We start from the raw sequence: 21662 nt of genomic DNA on the forward strand, positions 1-21662 counted from the left end.
CTGAGGAAATCACCAATGGTGTCCTCAACACAACACGATAACCCATGGTGGGTTAAATAACCAATTGTCAACTATTTAAACCACTGTTGGTTATTGTGTTGTCTGAACCCAGTCATTGAAGATTTACATGCCTGAGTTAGGTCTGATTGATGCATTGCTTATGTTGCACCCTTCAGGACAAGATTATACCTTTTTTTCACCTGTGTATTAAAATTGTTTTAGATTAGATTATTATTTTTTGCTTTTTCTGTGATTTCAGTGTGTAAAAAGCATGCAATATTGATACAATTACTATCTTGGACTTTATGAATTAAATTACCTCACTCTTAAATCTTATGGCACTTAGAACATGAATGTTTTACTGCTTAATGTTGATAATTTTAAAAACACAGATGGCTTCTAAACAATGAATATTCTGAGATTAACAAGGGTCAATGGTGTCTTGTGCTATTGAATGGGAAGGTTCTAAGGTTTATATGAAGCAAAGGATTATTGCATATGCATCTTACAAGAAAAAAGTTAAGGTGATACAGGACGAGAACTTGGATAAAACACAAAGTCCTTATTAAGTCAATTTGCAGCTTGCCCCAACCCAGACTTCTATCAAAAACTACAATGTGCTAAATATGAATAGAATACAATACATTCACTAAACCAGAATTAGCATTGTCAGAGGTATTGGGAAAGTTAGAGAAAGGCCCAGGTAGATTCTGGAATTTTGGTTAAATCAACAAACATTTCAGAATTATATTCCACTAAGTAAAGGTAAAGGTTACACACACAGTCCCAAAAGATATAAATTTAGAGTTTCAAAAAATATTCTGAACTACATAGGAAGGATAGGGAGCTTAATAAACAGGAATATAAAAACTTATTTTTGGATTTGATCCTTCCACAACTGGATTCCCAGCAAAAGGAGCTACTTGCATAACCTCTGTGGATGGAAGAGGTTAAGTGTATCATAGGAAATTGGAAAACTCTGGAGCCAGAAGCTTTTCCTATAGAATGTTATAAGGCACACTTAGAAAAGATTATGAACTAAAAAATCTGTCTTTATTGTAAGGTTTTTGAATGAGGAACTTTACCAGTCTCTTTATATGATGTTTATATATCAGTTATTCTTAAATCTGGCAAAGACCATACCAACTATGCAAATTATAGAACTATTTCCTTAATCAATCTCGATGCTAAAATATTAACAGCAGCTCTGGCTGATATAATATATGCAATGCATACATTATTATTTATTTATTTATTTATATAGCACCATCAATGTACATGGTGCTGTACAGAGTAAAACAGTAAATACCTAACCACATGGCATTTATTTGCCAGAGATAGGGAGTAGACAATTTAAGGTTTGCAGTAAATCTGATCGGCTTGAATTCTAAAAGAATACTCAGCTGTGATTATTTCACTTGATACTGAGAAAGTGCTTCACATATTATATTTGTAGTTTATGTTTGTGACCTTAAAAAAACTGGATTTCCAGAGATATTTTTAAAATTTGGATTAGATTTTTATCTCTCTCTCTCTCTCTCTTGTGTCATAAGTGATGACAAATGAAACAGGAATCTCTTCTGTCTCCCTTGATTTGTGCTTGGAACTTGTGGTTTGGGCATGAGCAGGTTGAACATAAAATGGCTTTATATGCAGATGATTTGTTGTTATCCATCAGTAGGTTACAGTACTCTATACCAAAATTAGTAAGATTGATTGGTACCTTTGGTACACTTTTCGGTTACATATTAATTAGTCAAAATCTGAATTAATGCCTGTAGGTAGATGTTCAGAACGTCAGAGAGGAATGGACTGGGGAGCTGGAATGCTACAGTCTAATCAGTGGAAAGTTGTTCTAACTTCCATATGTACTATTTATGTACATTTAAAATTAAGGCTTATCTATTTCAAATATATATGCTGATATAAACAATTTGTATATCTAAATAAGGATCCATACAAGACTGACGGCTGTAGGAGATAGTCAAATGTTGCAAGCAGTAAGAACTTCAGTCCATTGAATGACAGGTGCTGGATGTTTATCCTTCGAAGCTTGAAGTATAAGTCTCTTTGCATCTATAAGGGCTCTCACGATCCACTTTTGTTGTCCATCTGTAAATCCCCACATCACAGGGATGTAATTTAAAAGCACAGGAACATCTATTATCAAAGATTTTCAAGAATAAGTTTATACAAGCATCAAAAAGATGCCACTACAGAACATGACCACATCATATACCTCAATGAGGCATTGTCAGCTTCTTATGTAGCTTCTTTGGCATACAATATATGTGAAACATCAATTTTATGGGTAATATTGAATTGGAGCCTCGCACACACACCAGGGCCCAGTCTGGGCACAGCTATGATGAAGCGCATCCACGGACAAGCCCTGAAACAAGTGAAAATGCCACCTGAGCAAATCTCCGTTGGATACTACTTTGTGATAGGTTATTCCTTCCCCGCCTCTTGCATCTTTTATTTCCAAACTAACTGCTGCCACATGACCTTATTCTTTGTAGCCACTCCATTTACCAAATAATGCATATTCTCAAAACAAATCACCGTGTTCCCAAACAGTATCAATCATTTAATGAACTACATCACTTTCCCTTTCAAAACCCTAACCAAAAACTTGATGTCCAATCTGTTTATTTAAATGAATTACAGTCTGAAACTGACCAACTGAAACAAACAATTTTCAAAAACATTCAGAACCTGTAATTTTGACTGTACTGGAGCTAAATCCATATTATGAAGACAATGCTGAGGAGATAGGATGTCTCTGTTAAATGTCTGACAACAGTAGTGACACAGCTACAAGCTCTGGTCCTCCACCTCACTGCTACATCTCAAGTAGTGGTCCTTTGTACCTATAACTTTATTCAGAGCAAGTACCATGATTTGATGAAGATAAGGTAATTTATTACAATTAACACACACTTGGTCAAAGAAATTGTTCTTCTTAAAGGCAAGTTCATATTGAAACTGAGAAAATACAGCATTTTTATTATGGATATTTTTTGCATCACATCTATCATTATTCTTACCTTCAATGTCAAACAAACATTTGAGCTTAACTCACAAGTCATTTGCAAACTGCCTATTCTTTTCAATCCTACCAGTCTTTATAATATCCTTAAACTCACACTCCAACAAAACTAGAGATCATGCATCATAAATCTGTTTAACAGATGCTAACTAATCACTATGACATGTAGTCAATAAAAAACTGTGATACCTTTCGCTGCTATAGTAAGACAAAGAGCAGCTTTGCTTTTGGATGTACCCTGTTCATATATAATCCACTAAAATAGACCTTTGTCCTAAAATCCAAAATAGTTTTAATTATTGTACCTGCAGAATACACAAATTACTACATGGATACTTTTTCAGAACTTCACACTCTCTCATAAGAATGTAAGAAGAACCATGCTAGATCAGACGAAGGTTCCATCTTGCCCAACGTTCTGTTCACAGTGGCCAACCAGCTGCCTGTGGGGAACCCCCAAGTAAAACATGGGTGCAAGAGCACCCTCCTGGTTGCGTTTGCAAGCCACTGGTATACATAGGCATTCTGCCTCTAATACTGGAGATAGTGTATATCCATCAGGACAACTAGCCATCGGTAGACTTATCCTCCATGAATTTGTCCAATCCCCATTTAAACCCATCCACATTGGTGGCCATCACTTCATCTTATGGTAGTGAATTCCATAGTTTCACTATGCACTGTGTGAAGAAGTACTTCCTTTTATCTGTCCTCAATCTCCCACCAATCAGCTTCATGGGATGATCCGTTTGTATAATGGCAGTAGGATCTTGGCAGTTTTATTTCCTATTCCTTTCCTAATTATATCTAAAATGGAATTTGCATTTTTCACAGCAGCTGCACATTGGGACGTCATTTTCATCAAGCTGTTTACCATAACACCAAGATCTAGTCACCGCTACCTCGGATCCCATTAGTACATACATGAAGTTGGGTTTTTTGCTTCAACTTGCATCTCTTTACACTTGTTTAAATTAAACTGCATTTGCCAGTTTGATGCCCATTCTCCCAGATTGGAGAGATCTTTATGGAGGTCTTTGCAGTCCCTCTCAGGTTCTCATTAACAGTATATGGTTTTAAACGCTGTTGATTTGGAAGTAAAAGCACAGCATTAGAAGACACTGTAAGTAAAGAACAAGATGAAAGAGACTGAATACCTACTTATGCAAAATATGGAAGTCTCCATCCATGTCATGCAACCAATCACTCCCAAGAAGAGTACAGAAGTTATTTTCATTGACAGCACAACCTGTATCCTGGTATACACTTCAACATTCAAACCACTTATGCAAGTACCTCACAGACGCCTCACCCTAGCCTTCAACGATTTCTTCAAGTTTGTAAACCTAAGTACAAAAGACTTTACATCAAGTCTGATTTGAAAGCTTGTTAACTGTTTGTGATACAAAGAGTTGAGAAGTATACTTTTGCTTCCAAAAATATCTTCAACTGAGACTTTTTGGTTTTTTGCGTTGACATACTTCTTTTGTTTACCTTTTTCTGAGTATATGTATGAGATCTGTTCTGTGTACAGACAGGTTGCTTATCTGTAACTGGTTCTTTGACTGGTCACCTGAGCATTCATATATAAATGGGTTCTGCATTTATGCAGAATCTTGCTTGGAGCATTCCAGAGCTAAAAGATTTTACTTGGGAAGCCCCAGCCTGGTCTTTTTGCGCATGCCCCATAGTGTGGCTCCTGCCTTCCTCAGTTCCTCCTTGACTGCTGCAGCTGCAGCCTTGTGAGGAGTGCTCTGCTGACTTGATGGACTTTTCTGATTGTCCAAGCTGATTCTACTTTTACCTTAGTTTTTCTCTCTTTTCTTCTTCTGTTGTTTACTTTTCCTTTGAAGTTCTGCAGGTTTATTTTTCTCCATGTATGCTGTTGGCACCCTTTCACAAGCTTATGGTGAAGTTGTTCTGAAAATGCACTCAACTATGGCAGAAAGCTCCCACCATCTGACAGGCATTCCTTGTGCCTAGACAAAAGATATGTAGTTGCCTTGTGTCCACATTGTCAAGCTTTCAACAGACAAACAAGATGCAATTGATCCTTCTGGTTGAGCACTTTGTTCTGGGAACTCACAGAAGGCACACCCTTATCTGCCCACTCATACGTTTCACACCATAGCCAGGTTAGTGGTCTCTATTGTCCAGAATTCTATTGCAGTTGTGGGACAAATTTAATATCTACTTGGATTCATGGCGATGACTCCTTTGCGAGATTGCATATGAGAGCTCTACAGCAATGATTCCTATTGCAGTGCCAAGACTTAAGTGTGCCCTCTGATATTTGTTCTCTGGTTACCTTTCAATATTAGTCACTCCTTGGTTTGGAAGACATGTTGCCACCTCTTCTTCAAGGGTGTGATCTTCAGGCAGCCATCTGCCTTCTGCCTGGTTACCACAGACGCAGCCCTAACAAAATGGGGAGCACAAGTCCATGAGAAGTGGACACAAGCAGAAGCTTCTGTACACATTAATGACCTTGAGCTCTTAGCGCTAAAGAAGGCACTTCAGGCATTCAAACCTATGCTTGTGGGCCATACAATACATATCGCTACAGACAGCACTGTGACAGCCTTCTTCATGAACAAGCAGAGTGGCACAAGGTCGACCACAATGTTGCACCTCACTATTGCTCTCTGGGACTGGTGAATAACCAGGGTTATCTCTTTGGTGGAAATTCATGTTTCAGTTGAGATTATCTCAGATGCACAGCTTCCACTGTGAATGAATGACAAATTGTCCTCTGGATTACCCACTCTATCTTTGCCAACCAGGGCTGGCCAGGGATTGACCTCTTTGCCTCCCTTAGCAATGTTCAGTGATGGACCTTATGCACCAGAGAGGGAATTCACAACTCAATCAGTGCTGAGTTCCTCCTCAGATGGAGCAACAACTTCCTCTCCTTACCCAAGTGGTCGCCAAGATTCACAGGGACCCCTTTTATCTTGGTGATTCCATAGCAACCACAGCATTGCTATTGATATTCCACGGCACTTACTGCAGCTTCCGCACCTCCCTGACCTGCTCACACACAACAGGGGCATTGTTTAACACCTAGACCTGGCAACTGTACGTTAGACAGCATGGAAGATTCACCCATGATAGACAGGCTGAACAATGTCCTCCAAGCATTCAGAAAGTTTTCTACCTGCTGCTCATATGTTGCCAAGTGTATCAGGCTTCTCTCTGTTGGCACTTGCTCCAGCACTAATCCACTTCATTGCCCTTTGCCATCTCCATTCTAGTTCTACCTATCACTACTCTCAGATGGTGTCGCCATGACTTCTGTCCATATTAATCTCTTTGCTATTTTCGCCTTTCCTGAGGGCATTACAGGCTTTCTTTTTTCACCCACCATACAACAAATCCTGAAGAGGTTTGCTCAATCTATATCCATCTATGGCTCTTGAGCTTGGCTTTAAGCATCTAGGCGGCACTCACTGGTTTGATGGAAAAATGCTTTGAACAGCTCACTGTGACACTCTAGACTCTTAACCTGGAAAATAGCTTTTTTGGTTGTGATTAGTTTCATTAGGAAGGCACCTCCGCTCTCTATTTTATGGGTGGACCTTTTGTATGTCACATTTCATCAGGGAAAATATGGTCCTCAAACCAGATCTAGTGTTCCTACCTAAAGCGGTGTCACTTTTCCATTTGGCTCAAGACTCCATTTCTTCCTTCCCATTGTCATCATTAGGTCTAGCTCCACTCCCTGGACGTTCATAGGGCACTAGCCTTTTATGTGAATTGCTCCATTCCACCAAAGCTCTTTGCCTGTTAACAGAGACTAAATAAAGGCCTCCTCATGTCATCACAGCATCTCCCCAAATGGGTAACAGAAGCTGTTCTGCTCTGCTAGAGCTTGGTGGGCCTATTGACACCATAGCTCCTCCAAGTGTACTCCACAAGAGCCTCTGCCACACCAACTACTAGGATGCTTCTTTTGGGCATGCACTCCTTTCCATTTTACTGGGATACTACACCTGCCCATCCACCAGTAAGTCAGCTTGTTACTCACCCATATATGTGATGCACAGAGACCGTAATAAAGGAGTACAGATTGCTTACGGTAATTGTGGTTTTTCGAGTGGTCATCTGTGCATTCACATATCACATTTGCCATATCCTTGCAGGTGTGGTCTACATTCACTATAAATACCTGGCTGCTGTTGCGGTCTCCAGGTGCTAAGGAGAGCAAGAGCCACACCCTGGGGCATGTACACTGAGGGAGAGATGGGGCTTCCTGGCTTAAATCCCTCCCCCTTTTTCATCAATGGAAGGATGCCTGACAACATTATTATCAGAACTAGAGTTGATGACATCATTGTGGGCATGAAGGTCTAAGATAGGATGACGTCCAAAATCTCATTTGGGGACTTTAAAGTACTGGGAGTGGGAATCTCGGAAAGGGCAATATGTATGAGATGGCCTGGGATGCAGGTTCTGCATGGACAAGGCTGCTGGTGCCAAAGTTAGTGGGTAAGGGGTTGGTACCAAAGAAGGTTGGCAAGAGATGGTTGGCTGGTATCGAGGTACCCAAGGTTGAAGGAATGGCTATTGGAGGAGGTGGTCTTGAGACTGTAATGGACGGAGACCTTGGAGATGGGGGAGGACCACACTGGTAATGGTATCTCCAGTCCCAGTCGTTATCAGCACAGCTGTCATGGCACAAAGAGGTGTCTTGGGGTGAATAAGAAAATGGTGGGAGACCAATGAGGAGAGCAGTGGCTCCAAGAACAGGATGAAGAGCACAACCATAAATGTTTGATTGGTATCTTCCACGACAATCTCCATCCCTGTTGATCATCACAGAAATAGCCTGAATATACCAAATCAGGAGATCCTCTGCATGAAAAAAGTGAACGACAGTGGCGTGGGGACCTACTACAGTGATAGGATAGACATCTGCTTCAACATGGGATTTGTGTTTGAGGTGGTTCGACTGATTGGTCTCAAACTTCACCTTCAGATGTCGATTCTATAAGCTAAATCCCAGAAGGGGTCTAACGACATAGTACCAGACATCCACCCTAAGTTTGGCTCTGACAAGGGTTAGTACTGATACTGGTGATAGGACTGGATCCAAAGGACAAGAGTTTTCTGGAGCCAGGAACTGACCTGGGAGTTCTTGGATCAGGTCTGATGAAGGTGGGCCAGAGAACTGCTTCAAATTTTCTTTTTTTTCTAGCCATGGTATGCGTCAAGGCTTGGGACTACAACTTCTTTGCAATACCAGATCCTGCATGCTTTATTTTTTTCCCCAAAGCAAAACTGAGAGTGCAACCCAACATAGGGGATGGGTCAACTCTCAATACCAAGGCTGTCAGAACCAGCAAAACTGGCTGGTCCGACAGTGGCTCATGTCCAATGGCAGTGACGTCTGGAAGGACACAGGTGAATGTCAAGAGAGTAGCACAAGGTCCGGAACTGGTGTCAAGCAAATTAAGGATAACTGTTGTGTACCCGATTTGGGAACAGAGCCTATGGCTTGAAGTGCCTGAAGTCTGGCTGAATGATTCCTCCAGGCCTGGTAGGTGAAAACCTGACAAGATGCCTGTATCCATCCAGTGAGCTTCACTGAAGCATAAGAGGCAAAAGAAGTGGCCATTTGAGGGTAACGTGGTGGTCAAAGAACTGAGCCTGGAATAGGAGGAGGCTCACAAAATGTGCTCTGGGATGCGGGGGGTAGGCTCCTGCCAAAATTCCTTAGCTTTAGAAGGTTCTTTCCATCCATGTGCAGAGACTATGAAGAACTGTGAGAAGTGGATCAACTAAAAAAATAAAAAGAGAAGTTCAAAAAAGACTGTCTAAGTGAAGGTATTTCTGGAAACAAACGTATGTTTTTCAGCAGTTTTCATCACAAACAATTAACAAAATTATGTCTGTGCCACTCAGCTTTGCAAAAAAAAATGTACAGAAAGTTCTCAGTCAGACATGGTGTAAAGAAGCTTGCACTGAGGCCCTACATACTGGGTTTTCTACAGCCTTACCTTTCTTCTGCTGATTTCGTAGGCGTCTTGCCTTACGCTGCTGCTGTAAACACGTAGGCATAATTACACATTCACTCTTTCCTTCCTACAAAGCAGAAATAAAAACAGAAGAAACTACATAAAATAGTTCAATTCTGACACCACAAAAATAAATGTATATGGACTGCTGAAGCCTAAATGGCTTGAAGTAATAGTAAGCACATCACATTAGTACTCACTTTATGGCAAAGATATTAGTCACCCCAAATCAAAGATAAAAAAATTAAACTTCCTAGACCTAAAAAATAATCTTTTTTAACTGTTTTGGAAACTAAATGTTCATGACATATGTTTTTTTTATCACGCTGGTTACAAGTTTTCAACACCGAAAGACGCATTGCATGTTGTCTTTATATTAGCCATTACCAAGCGAAAGGAAAGTCAATCCCACACTTAAAACAAACAAAAAAACATGTAGTATTGTTCAACACAACGTCACAAAACGGGAGAACTACTTCCAAAAGATTTCAAAAATGAATCTAAATGACAAAGATACAAACTAGTTCTTGAACCCAATTACATTTGGTGGGCATGGATGTAATACTTTGCTTGTAAATTGTTACAGAGAATAAATTGACTGCACATCTCTCCGTTTACCTACTGGATGCTAGAAACTCTACCGTATTTCTTCGATTCTAAGACGCACTTTCCCCCCTAAATAAACAGCTCTAAAAATGGGGTGTGTCTTAGAATCGATGGCATCTTAGAATTGAAGAAATACGGTATTACAGAATAAGCAATATTCTCCAGAAACACCTGCAACCCCTCAGAATAAAGGTGGACACAATCTGAAGTCTAGAAACTAACTTCATTACTTTGAACTACCACTGTATTTAAATGAAACTTACTTCCAGGTGAGGTTGGCTAGGCAGAGAGAGTGAGTGACCCAGTTTGCTTCATAATGACAGCCCATGGGTTAAACAACTGTTGGGGACAAGTGGGAGAAAGCAGGGTGCACCAGCCACTTCCACTTTTAATCAACAATCTACAATTGGACAGATCATAGGTTGTGAAACTAGAGAGCTAGGTTGTTTAAAGGATAAACAACCCAGCAGTTAACCCAACAATAAACCATAGGTTAACTACCTTGTTGCTTAGCCCCTAAACAACCCAGCACTCTGGGTTCATATATTACACTCAACAACCTGGCCAATGCTAAGTTGTTGGTTAAAAGTGGAAGTGGCGGGTGTGGGAGGCAGTGCACCCACTCACTCCCACTTGTGCATAACAATCCATGGGTTGTTTAAACTATAGGGAATCCTTGCATGCAAACCAAGTCACTGGCTTGCCTAAGGTGCATCGGTTACTTTTTTTCTTTTTCTTTTTTAAAGGAGACTGCAATCAGAGAGAAGCCATGACAGCTAAACAATAAAGAACCTCCTTGTTCATATGCACTCTCCCACACAACTTTGTGTTTGGAGACAGACTTGCATCTGAAGATGGCGATTTTACTACCTAGCTGACATGACTTCTCTTTTGTGGTGTTCTCCAACACTGCCCCACCAGGTTTAACACTCTCTCTCTCTCTCTCTCTCTCACACACACACACACACACACACTACTTTGTACTTAGGAATTTTCTTTTCCTAGTGTTCCAAACCAAGATTAGATACCCTTGGTATCTACTTAACCCCACAGCTTCTGATGAGGGCGAAAGCCTTAACATTTAACTCTAAATATACTTTGAAATTACTCTGTTGCCAGTCCATCTATCTTTGATATGGGTGTCTGAATAACTGTGTAGCAAGTAATCCCATTTCAGCATTAAAAAAATGTGGTGGGTTTTTTTTAGCTCTTGGGGGTAAAGGTCTCTACAAGAGAGAAGCCATGAGAGGAATATTTTTTAAAAACAACAACTCACTTTCATTTTCAGTTGTAGTCTACCACATAAACATTTTTTCAGTAGTAGACCATACCTGAATGTGGTGGTTTTACAATCTAGCTGTCATTGCTACTCTCTTGTAGCATGTTTATATATGTAATTTTTCCTGAGGGATACATACACACAAACATAACACTATATATATATTTTCTTGTGTGTGTAACAGTTGTGTGACTGAGTGACAGACTGACTGGGCAAGTACACTGCTTTGGCATGTTTATTTTAGTAATCAGAAATATTTTCTTTTTAAAAAGAACATCCACTGTGGTGACTGTCTGGGCAAATGCATACAATTGCTTCAGCATTCTCCTTCTTCAACCCCTCCCCCCGAAATAATGATGGTGTATTTATTATCTCAGGGAGCGTGGGGAGGGGGGTCAGCAAAAGAGAGAAGCCATGATGGGTAGACAGGAAAAGAACCTCTATCTTCAGAAGCAGTCTACCATATAACCTAATTCAGAAGTAGACTATGCCTCAACATAGAGATCCTACTATCTAGCTGTTGGTGCTTTTATACCACACACCCTGTTAGAAAGCTAAGAAGGGTTTCTGGCAGTGTTGGTGAAACCTGATCTCACCCTCACAGACACGAGAAAAGTCTTGAAAAGAAAGGGCAAATATTTCACTTGAATGGTTTAAATTCATGTTTCTGAGATAGACTGGGTCTACTCCAACACAGGCCTTGGCAGTAGTAGCTGTTTCCAAAGCTAAATTCTCAGTAAAAGCCCTACAACTACCCTTCCCCCGTTTCCTAGCAACTTGTAACCTGTTCCTAGGCAACACAAGTTTGTTCTGGGCATGCTCAGGCTAGGCAACACAGGTCTGTTCTGGGCATGCCTGACAGAACTCCTTGTGGGTTCACATAGGATAACATGGGCTGGGGGTGGGGGGGAGGGAATCCCATTTTAAATATTTCCCCTGATCTAACACACACAAAAATCCCCAAAAGGCACAGTACAAATGAAAAAAGCAGCTGACGAAGTCTAAACCCAGCTAAGTCTGAGAGGTGGGGGAAGCAATACCCGCCAATATGTTGGAAGTCACTCGTCAAACTTTAAACTCCTATAAATTATTATTATTATTTATTTATATAGCACCATCAGTGTACATGGTGCTGTACAGAGTAAAACAATAAAATAGCAAAACCCTGCCGCATAGGCTTACATTCTAATAAAATCATAATAAAACAATAAGAAGGGGAAGAGAATGCACCAAACAGGCACAGGGTAGAGTAAAACTAACAGTATAAAAGTCAGATCAAAATCAAGTTTTAAAAGCTTTAAATAAGACATTTCTCACTGTTTCTACCTCAAAATTGGTATAGACCATGTTCAAACTGGTTCCTACACTCCCAGGTTTTAGATCAATTCGTTGGGCCATTTTCTAAACATAAGCCATAGAAGGTACTGGCCCCATGCCATTTTGGGTTATACCGGTGATTCATCCATTTCACCCCTAACATTGGGCCACAACTGAGCCCTATAATCCTAGCGATAAATATTCTGAAAAGTGGTTATAGTCACTTGGGAAAGATTTCGAGGTTATAATACAAAGTTCATTACAAATATCTCAATGTTAGGAAAAGGATTTAAAGTAAAACAACTGCCATAAATGTCAATAATTTAGACTGTCTTCTGCTCCCACACATTTGTGGGAGCAGAATGTAGTACTGCTTAGGTGATGGGTCAGTTATATACTGATCCTGGGGAAAGTGAGAAGAAATGACTAAGGATCACATTATTGAGACTGATAAAATTCTAAACAATGTGGATTACAAAAATGACTCTCAGCATTTTAAATATCAGAACCAAGATATATAGCAGATTTGGGGGGGGGGAGAGAGTGAGTTTGGCTAGGTACAACCAGGGTGGATAAACTTAAATCAAGGCTTTTAAATCATGATTTAAATCAACAAAAACAAAGGTTGATTTAAATCATTGATTTCAATCAAGTATTCCATCAAAACGTTTTCATATATTTCCTGAACAACAACGGTGCAAATCTGACCACTAAGACATGCTAATTTACAACTAAATATAGCCTTATTTACACTGTTTCATTGTTACAAGAAAGCTTTGCATCTCTTTGTCTCATGCTATATATATTTTACATCCTTCCCTTTTTTAGGGAATGTCTTTAAAATATTCCCATATAGGGTCTTCTGTATGAACAACAGTCATGAGTGTGAGCTTAACAGCACAATCCTACACAAGTCTCCTCAGAAATATGTTCCACTGAGTTCAATGGGGCTTACTCCTAGGAATGTGGGTATAGGATTTTAGCCTTAGTATGGGAATACTAAGATGCACACTTAATTTTGTCTTCTCTTTTTGTTTTCAACTTTGTACCATTCTGCTTCACTCTGGGGATGTTCGAATGACACAACAGCCAGCAGTGGGTTATTTAATCCATTCCTATCTAATCTGTCACATGGTTCACATGAATGACAATCCATCAGTTGTGCACGATGGAGAAATTCCCCTTTTCAATACAACTGTTAAAGATACAGGAGCCCTGTCCTCCTTTCCACAGGGTCACCCTATAACATACATCCTGTGTATGTTATAGGTTGAGTGGGTGCACTTTCTGCTTTTACCCCATAACCCACAATCCACTCCTTCATAGGTTGTGAAGCGTGACCTGCGAAAGTCAAACAATTGTTTGTTGTTGGGTTAAGCACTGGGTTGTTTAGTTCCTAAACACAACCTACGAAGATTCCAATTGTGGGTTATGGGTTAAAAATGAAAAAGAGAGGCCCACTGAAGGCAGTGCCCCTGCTCATATACAACAACCTATCAGCTTTTAAGCCAATAGGTTTTCGTTACATGCAAGAAGGATCTGTGTCTTTGCACATATTCTAGTGAAGAGAAATGGAAACCCTGGAACTTTCAAGAAGTAAGAGCTGTTAGTTAGGCTAGACAGAGCTATTTTCATGAGATGGAAAATTAATGCCCATCTTTGATTGTTAGGTAGCTTCATGTTATGAGACTGTAAGTGTAGTTTTAGCATGTATGATTTTTTTTTAAAAAAAATCAAATTTTTAACACACACCCCTCCTCAAAAATAATTTCTATCTGCCCTAGGTGGAATATGCCAAGGGAACTCTTAGGCATGATGAGCAGCCTGATTCCACATAGAATGACACCAAGAATAAGTCAATTTTACTATGCGCAAAATATATTAGCCAAAATACCTTTAGGGATCACAGACTTGGTGAGTTCTCCCATGAAGCCTTTTTTAGAGATTGAGTATGATATTGTGTCATCCTAGACTATAATATCTGTATCTTGCAAAGTACCCATGCTAATAGGACTCAGATACATAAACAACCAAACACATACCACTTTGTAGCTGCTGACGACAATGAGCTCCCAAAGACTTTATATTCCTGCAAGTTCCTCTTCTGCTACAGTTCCTGTATCTTATGACTTCTGGTAGGAAGTACCATTAATGCCTGCAGTGATGAATCAGAATGAAACATTGGTCTGCCATCAAAAAAAGTGTGAGCATGACATTCTGGGAGAACACTGTAAAAGGACGACGTTACCAACAGCTAGTGAAAAATCCCTACAAACAAGACTCGTTTTACCCAAGGGGTAAACTGATCAGAGATATACTGAAAATATCAAGTTGCCTTCTTATTTCATGAGAGGTCTAAATAAGTTTTTTTTAAAAATAGCCCAGAAAAAAAGGAAGAAAAAATATCAAGTGCCTGTACCTGGAAATATCATCAGGGTTTGGGAGAAGAGGTATACACACTCACAGTGACGAAGTTTTCCCTGAAGACCAGTTCAATTTTCTAGGTAATGCTACTAGGCTATTTATCATGAAAGTATTTTTGAACACCGTAAAGCTTAGATTTTGTTAATTTCACTAAATTTAGCAATTACTTTGCTGTTTTCCATATAACAGAGGACTGAGTGGTAGGTCTTCCATTTAAAGACTAAACTAGGTGCATAAAGTTCTACATATATAGGAAGTAAAGTGAGAGGGGTAGAGAAAGGAAATCTGAAAAGGGAAGGGAAGAGAAAATGGGTCACATACACGAGAAATAGGCCAGGGAAGCAAGTGAGAGAAGGTGGAAAGCACGATCAGGTAGAAGGGAAGTAAAGAACAAGCAAATGAAAGGATTGAGGGAAAAGCATCAGACATGGTGAATGAGCTGTAAGAATGAATGTGCCACCTTAACCACTGAACCACCTCTCTGCCCCGGCCCACACTTGGGGGAGGGGCATGATAAAGTAATTTCCCCATCTAACACCAGTCCAGAAGTTGGCTTGTAGAAAGCTCTCCCTGAGAAGCCACACTTCACAGAGTTCCACCCTCCATGTTAGCACTTGCCATTTCTTATTGCCGATTGTTACTTTCTGTAATTTACCTTCAGCTTGCAGCACAAGACAGGATCAGACTGCCTAATAGTCATGAGTTCTGGATATATCTGAACTACAGAAAACACTGTAGGAATGTTGAAGTGGGACCACTATTCCTGAGGCACATAAAATGTCATCTCAAGATCATCTATTTGTTTGCTTGATCAAAGATATGAAACAAGCCACATGGACAAACTTCACTTAAACTCTATACAACCTACTGCACAGGTTGTCAGTTAGCAGTACTAAGAAAGGCTTTTGGCTAAGTCCTTAGAAAGCCACTGCCAGACAGAGTAGATGAATCAATAGTCTCATTAAAATGAAGGTTCATATGTTCAACACCTCTGTCATGAAAAGAAGGGGCATTTTCCCCTCAAGCCATCTGTATTCAGCTGTAGCTCTGTGATAAAGCACATATTCTGCACACCACTGTAATTGCTATGTTTTAACCTAATTTACTGAAGCCTTCTTTTTTGGTATATCCATTCTCAAACCCAACTTCAGATAATTGACAGCTATGTCAATGTCATTTTTGTACACACACAGTAGTATGTTGAAGCACAGAATGCAAAGATGTACAAAATAAAAAATAGTTTTGTCCACTTGGACTAAAATAAAGATTCCGATCAGCTCAAGTAGAAATGAGTCAGGTATGCTGCATTGTTTAAACCTCTGTAGCTAGTGGTTGTGAGAACTCTAGTTTCAGTTGATTGGAATGAGCTCTCCTTAGCCACTGGGTCGACTTCTTAGCTGTTATGTAATGTTTGGTGAAATATTCTAACCACTCAGGAGTTTAAAAAGTGGTTGGCACACAAAGCCTAGGAACGGGTCTGCTGGTAAGAGGTAGTTAGAGATTTACCATTAGAGATGGAATAACAGCAACACCATATACTAGATGATTTCTTGTTAAGCCACCTTCAGTTTCCATTCAGATCCTTCTTAAACTTTATTCTCTCAGCAATCCAGTCCAAGTAGTTTCCACTAACTTGAGAGGAGAGCCAGCCAATTGTTTTTGAAAGTTGAAGGAAAGCATGCAAATAGAATCATCATCATCTAGGTCCATTTGATCCAGATCAGGTGGCTGGGTTTGCAGAAAAGCATGCGGCTTTTGGGCAGAAAAATATTTTTAAAAGATGGACACTTAGGTGAAGGTCAAGGAAAAGTCTCCGGCATAATTTTCAGTACTTGAGTAGGCAATGGTACGAAGGGTACAAGTGCCAGGTGGTTCAATATACTGGTTGGTGCTGGGAAAATTTGGGTAGGTGGTATTGAGGAGGAAACCGATAGGCTCAAAAACAGTGTTGTCAGTAGCCAGGCAATTGGATCGGTATCAAAGGTAACTGAGCCGATTCATGATACTTTGCTTTCTTTTTCGTTTTTGTTGTTGTTGTTCTCTGCAAGCAAAGAAGCAGGGTCTTAGGCGTCTTAATCCTGTTCAGGGCAAGAGATTTTGCCTGGTGTTGAAGGGCTCCTGGAGGTGTAGCAATGACAGAGAGTGGTGCAAGACACAGTCGGAACCAACAGGGTTAGGACTGAGGCAGTCACTACTGGTTCCAATGAGGATAGACCTGACAAAGGTACCATCAAAGGCAACAAAGTTGATGAAACCATTCCCTGAGTGAGGAAGACAATTGTGAGTTCTGAGTTACAGTAGAGCCTGGAGGAAGTGGGTTAATAAGCCCGTCCTAAGCTTCAGACTTTGCAGCCTAAAGATTCTGTTCTCAGGCAAGAAGACCAGTTTCAGTTAGCCTGTCTAATAAATCCCTGGCAGTGTTGGAACACATAGAGGCCCCTCTCCCAAAGAAGGAAGGAAGGGATGAGAGGGAGGGAGAGAGAGAGAGAGAATATGGGAGTGAATGGGTCCATGAGAAGGTACTGCCAACACAAAAAATTAAAAGTTTTCATAGATCTCCACTTGTACAGTTCATTCTTGTGCAGAAACTTTCCATTTAAAGAAAAGGAGAAAATAAAGTTGAGCAGCTTGTCCAAGGACTGATGATCACTTGTAAAATGCACAACACAACTGCAAAAGATTTCTGGTGACAATATCAGTTAACCACTGACCTAGTGTTGACACTTTTTTTTTTACCAAACCAGACCACTCTCACAAACACTTGGGAATCAATATTCTTTTTATAGTGTTCTGCTATAGTTTTCGTTATTGTTTCTAATTTAATTTTGTACATCACTTAGGCTGTACTCCTAAACACATACTATGAAATAGGGGTGGGCAACATGCGGCCTGTAGTCCACAGCCCCTGCCACCTTCTGCTGCCTCCAAATTTTAAATAACCTTTTTAAAAAACAAGAAAAAGGCATCCACAGGGCTACAGAGCACCAAAAGAGCCTAATTTATCTTGTTTGCAAACTAAATTTGGGACTTTTGGAGCTCTGTAGCCACTACGGAGAGCGAAAGGGCTAATTTTATCTTGGAAACAAGCTGCAGTTAACTATTGTAGTGCTCTGTAGTGCTCTGTAGCAGCTTGCTGCTGAATATTAGTGGCAAACTGGCATTTTTTTATTTTTGCTTTTCCCTAGATAACTCCCAGTTGGAGTGGCTGTGGTTCGCAGAGATTTCATTGCCTTCAACAGGAAGTCTTTCTGTTTCAGTACAGGTTTTGAAGGACTGCATCTGACATTAGGCCAGATATACAGAATAGGGATTTTGCCAGTGCACTGCTCACCACGCTGTCTGGCAGCCTCCCTATCTGAGCTGGTGGTGATGTTGTCAGTAGTGGTGTTTGAGAATAAAGAATAATTAGTCCTGGGGACTTCAACATCTATGTTGGGGCTGTCTTGTTTGCACTGGCTTGGAAATTCATGGCCAATCCAAGGCATACCCTCAATTCAATCTTTGCAATGGGATGTGAATGGGATTGGCCTGAAACTGGGTATGTGTGGAGGGAGGGTCATCCCATTCTCATGTTCAGAACACTTTCAGGTAAAGTTTAGACTGATAGCCAACTTATTTGCCTGCATTGAAATGTTATGTCCCCAGAGATCTTGGGGTGATGTTCTCGGTGACAGGGCTAGTCTCATTATGGAAGAATAAGATGAAATGGGCCATTGACACGATCACCCCCCAAGTGCTCTCAGTCATTAGGGAGACCCATGGCCTCAGTGAACCTATAGGCCTTCAAGAGGCAAATCAGATGACATCTAGAGTTAGATGGCAGAAAACTCTCTGTGAAGACAATTGAACCTGAGCTAGAATACCATGTGGTGATGGCAGCAAAGCAAGGTTTTTCACTACATCACAGATAGCTAACAGAATAGTTTGATGTGGTTTGGGGTCTTTTTACATCAACCCCAGTAATTTCCTTTATTTCAATACTTTATTTCCTTCATTTCAATATTTTATTTCATTTATATATTGCCCAACAGCCAAAACCCTCTAATCAGTTCACAAAATTACAAAACATAATATAAAAAACTTTAACATACAAAATTTTAAAACAACTGAAACTATTACAATGAGATACCAAATCTGATAAAACAACTGACACTAAATGCTGTCAAAACCTGGGAATAGAGGGCAGTCTTAATCTGGTACTGAAAAGATGGCAACATTGGTTCCAGGTGGACCTCAGCAGGGAGATCATTCCAGAGTCAGGGCATTGGAGGGGGGAGGTAACAATGAGAAAGCCCTCAGTACATAGAGTGTAAGAGGCATAGATACTTGTAGTGATGTATTTGCAAGACATTTTGGGGATAAAATCGCTCATCTTTTTCAGCTTTTGAGGCCTGATGATATGGACAAGACGCTCGAGGCAGTGCATCCAATGACTTGCCTTCTCAACCTTTGCGCTTCATGGCTCCTTTGAAGTAGCTGGAGAAGGCAGCAGTGCAACACTTCTCAAGAAATCCACACTGGACTCAGATATTTTTTAATAACTACCTCGCAGACACTAATACTCCCTTCTTAGGGAAGGTGCTCAAGAGGATGCTGGCTGCACAGCTTCAGATACTCTTGGAAGAAACAAAGTACCTAGACCATTTCTAGTCTGGATTCAGGCCTGGGTTGGGGACTGAATTAGCCCTGGTTATCCTGACATATGACTTATATTGGAGAAGTCCAACCTTGGTGATTCTGGTTGATCTCTCAGTGGCTTTTGATATCATTGACCAACCAGATCATAGTATCATTCTGGACAGGCTCCTTTGGACTTGGGGACAATAGTCCTGCTCTTATATGCAAAGTCATATCCAGAGGATAGCAATGAGTGACCCAATGCATTTAAATTGTGGTGTTCTATTCTGTCTCTGATGCTATTCAACATCTATATGAAACCATTGAAGGCAGTCATCAGAAGATCTGGGGTGAGGTGTCATTAGTATGCTGAAGACACCCACCTCTCTTTCTCCATGACATCTGAATCAGGACAGGATGTACATGTTCTGAACCAGAGTCCGGATGCAGTGACAGATTGGAAGAGGATGAACAAATTGAGCCTGAATCCCAACTAGGCAGTTCCTGGGTACAAGAATTGGGACGTTTGCCTGTTCTAGACAGGATTGCACTCTATCAGAAAGAGCAGGTTTGTAGTTTGGGGGTCAGGATCTGGCCATGCACATATTACACTGGTGTTGAAGCAACTGCCTATTACCTGCCAAGCACTGTTCAGCGTCTTACTGCTGGCATATAAAGTCCTGAACAACTTAGGACCTGGAGGCTCACTTCCCCACATACAGAGCCATGCAACCACTAAGATCAGCAGAGGCTGCCTTGCTGGTTGTAGCGCAACTTGCACATTGCCATCTGGTAGCAACCTGGAAACAGGCTTTCTCCACAGAGACACTCACATTGTAGAATGCCTCCCCCAATCCCAGTATTCAGGAGGCACCAACAGTGGCTTGCTTTATTCTCCTGTTAAAGACCTATATCTTTACCCAGGCATTCCCTGACTGACAGTGCTATCCGATTTGCTAATTGTTAGTTTCCTGATATTAAATGTTTTAACTGATTAGGATATTTGGTATTTTATGAGGTATCTTTTCAGATATGATAAATGGTCTTTATACATCATCATCATCATGATCTGAATACTCAGAATGACAAGAATCACAATTTGGAAGGAATTTTTTTTAAAAAAAGCAGCTATCTAGTTCCAACCTCCTGTTGCAAAATAAGACCATCCACTCAATAAATCAATTTATACAAACCAGACTACAGAGAAGTACGCAGCAGAATACTTCCTAAGAAACAAATAGCTCCACATTTTATTTGAAGATTTATAATCCTGTATTCAACTCAAAATAAGTCCTGAGAGTACAACGTTTATTAAAGATAGACACATCCCTCTGGAAAATATATAAACTGAATCAGCAGCATTATAATCACAGAGAAAAGTAATACAAACCAAACTAAATTGTACCACATTTGCGAGATTAAGAGCCTTTTCAACAAACCATTATAGCGCATCTAAATGGACCAAATACACAAATTTGTGTTAAGGCATACAATACATGCAAAATAAGCATGGAGAATATTCACAACAGCTATAATGAAGGATAATATACATCCTAGCATTGTCATGTTAATATTCAGATATTAGTAGGAAAATGACTCAACTTCGTAGACCGCTGATGCTGAGCTCAAAGTGGACATTCGCGAACAAAGAAAATGCAGTGACTCCAGCATGACACTGAATTAATACTTATCAAGAAGTTAAAATTTTATCACATCTCATCTGAACCATAGTAATAATTTCCTATCCCACTTAAAGGTGTTAATCAGCAATTCTAGGATGTTTGTGTTATCAATTATTCCTGCTGTGAATGGTCACTATGCTTATTTTGTATCCATTTAAGGTTTAACATAACTCTCACAGATTGTATTTTTGCATTACATTTCCATCTGACCTCATTGTTTCCTACACTACTGCCAATGGAGGTGAACACACCTCACACATCTGATGAAGAGGATTCTAGTTCATGAATGCTAAAGCTTCCTTAATCATTCTGTTTGCCTTTAAAGTGCTGCAAGACTATTTTGCTGCAACAGAAAAAAGGCACAGACAACTTATTAACCAAGCATTAAGATTCTCCACCAGGAATTTGCTGGATCATCTGTATTAATAGAAGAATGAGATTTCCCCCCACTCCCACAAATTCTAATCTGTACTAACGACTGGTGGGGGTGTCTTAACAAGTTGTAAGGCTTCCCCACATTATAGCAATGAAGTTTAGAGTAAACTAAATTTAAACCAGTTTTTTAAAAAATACATTTCTCTTAAATAACTCGGCAAATATTAAATGATTTGAATATAAAGCATGTTAGCCCTATGGGATAGGGTAATGACCCTATATGGAAATATTTT

At 40.1% G+C, this 21662-nt stretch overlaps 1 protein-coding gene across 6 annotated transcripts in view; it reads right to left on the reverse strand.

Moving 5' to 3' along the window:
• Positions 1-21662, reverse strand: part of ADNP (activity dependent neuroprotector homeobox) — a 58612-nt gene that overhangs the window by 18907 nt on the left and 18043 nt on the right. The window contains exons 2-3 of one of the 6 annotated variants that reach the window (XM_063146289.1): positions 14314-14426; positions 9052-9136 (exon numbers count right to left, since the gene is read on the reverse strand). The exons of 1 other annotated variant lie outside the window; for it this stretch is intronic. In XM_063146289.1, coding sequence (XP_063002359.1) covers positions 9052-9112 — 61 coding nt within the window. In that variant the 5' untranslated portion in view covers positions 9113-9136; positions 14314-14426. Of the gene's footprint in view, positions 1-1960; positions 2127-4856; positions 4941-5360; positions 5471-9051; positions 9137-14313; positions 14427-21662 lie in introns of those variants that run through there. 4 more of the 6 variants (XM_063146312.1, XM_063146296.1, XM_063146330.1 and 1 more) reach the window with 4 other exon arrangements.

This window comes from Elgaria multicarinata, chromosome 1, assembly GCF_023053635.1.
Source record: "Elgaria multicarinata webbii isolate HBS135686 ecotype San Diego chromosome 1, rElgMul1.1.pri, whole genome shotgun sequence".
Classification (NCBI taxonomy): domain Eukaryota; kingdom Metazoa; phylum Chordata; class Lepidosauria; order Squamata; family Anguidae; genus Elgaria; species Elgaria multicarinata.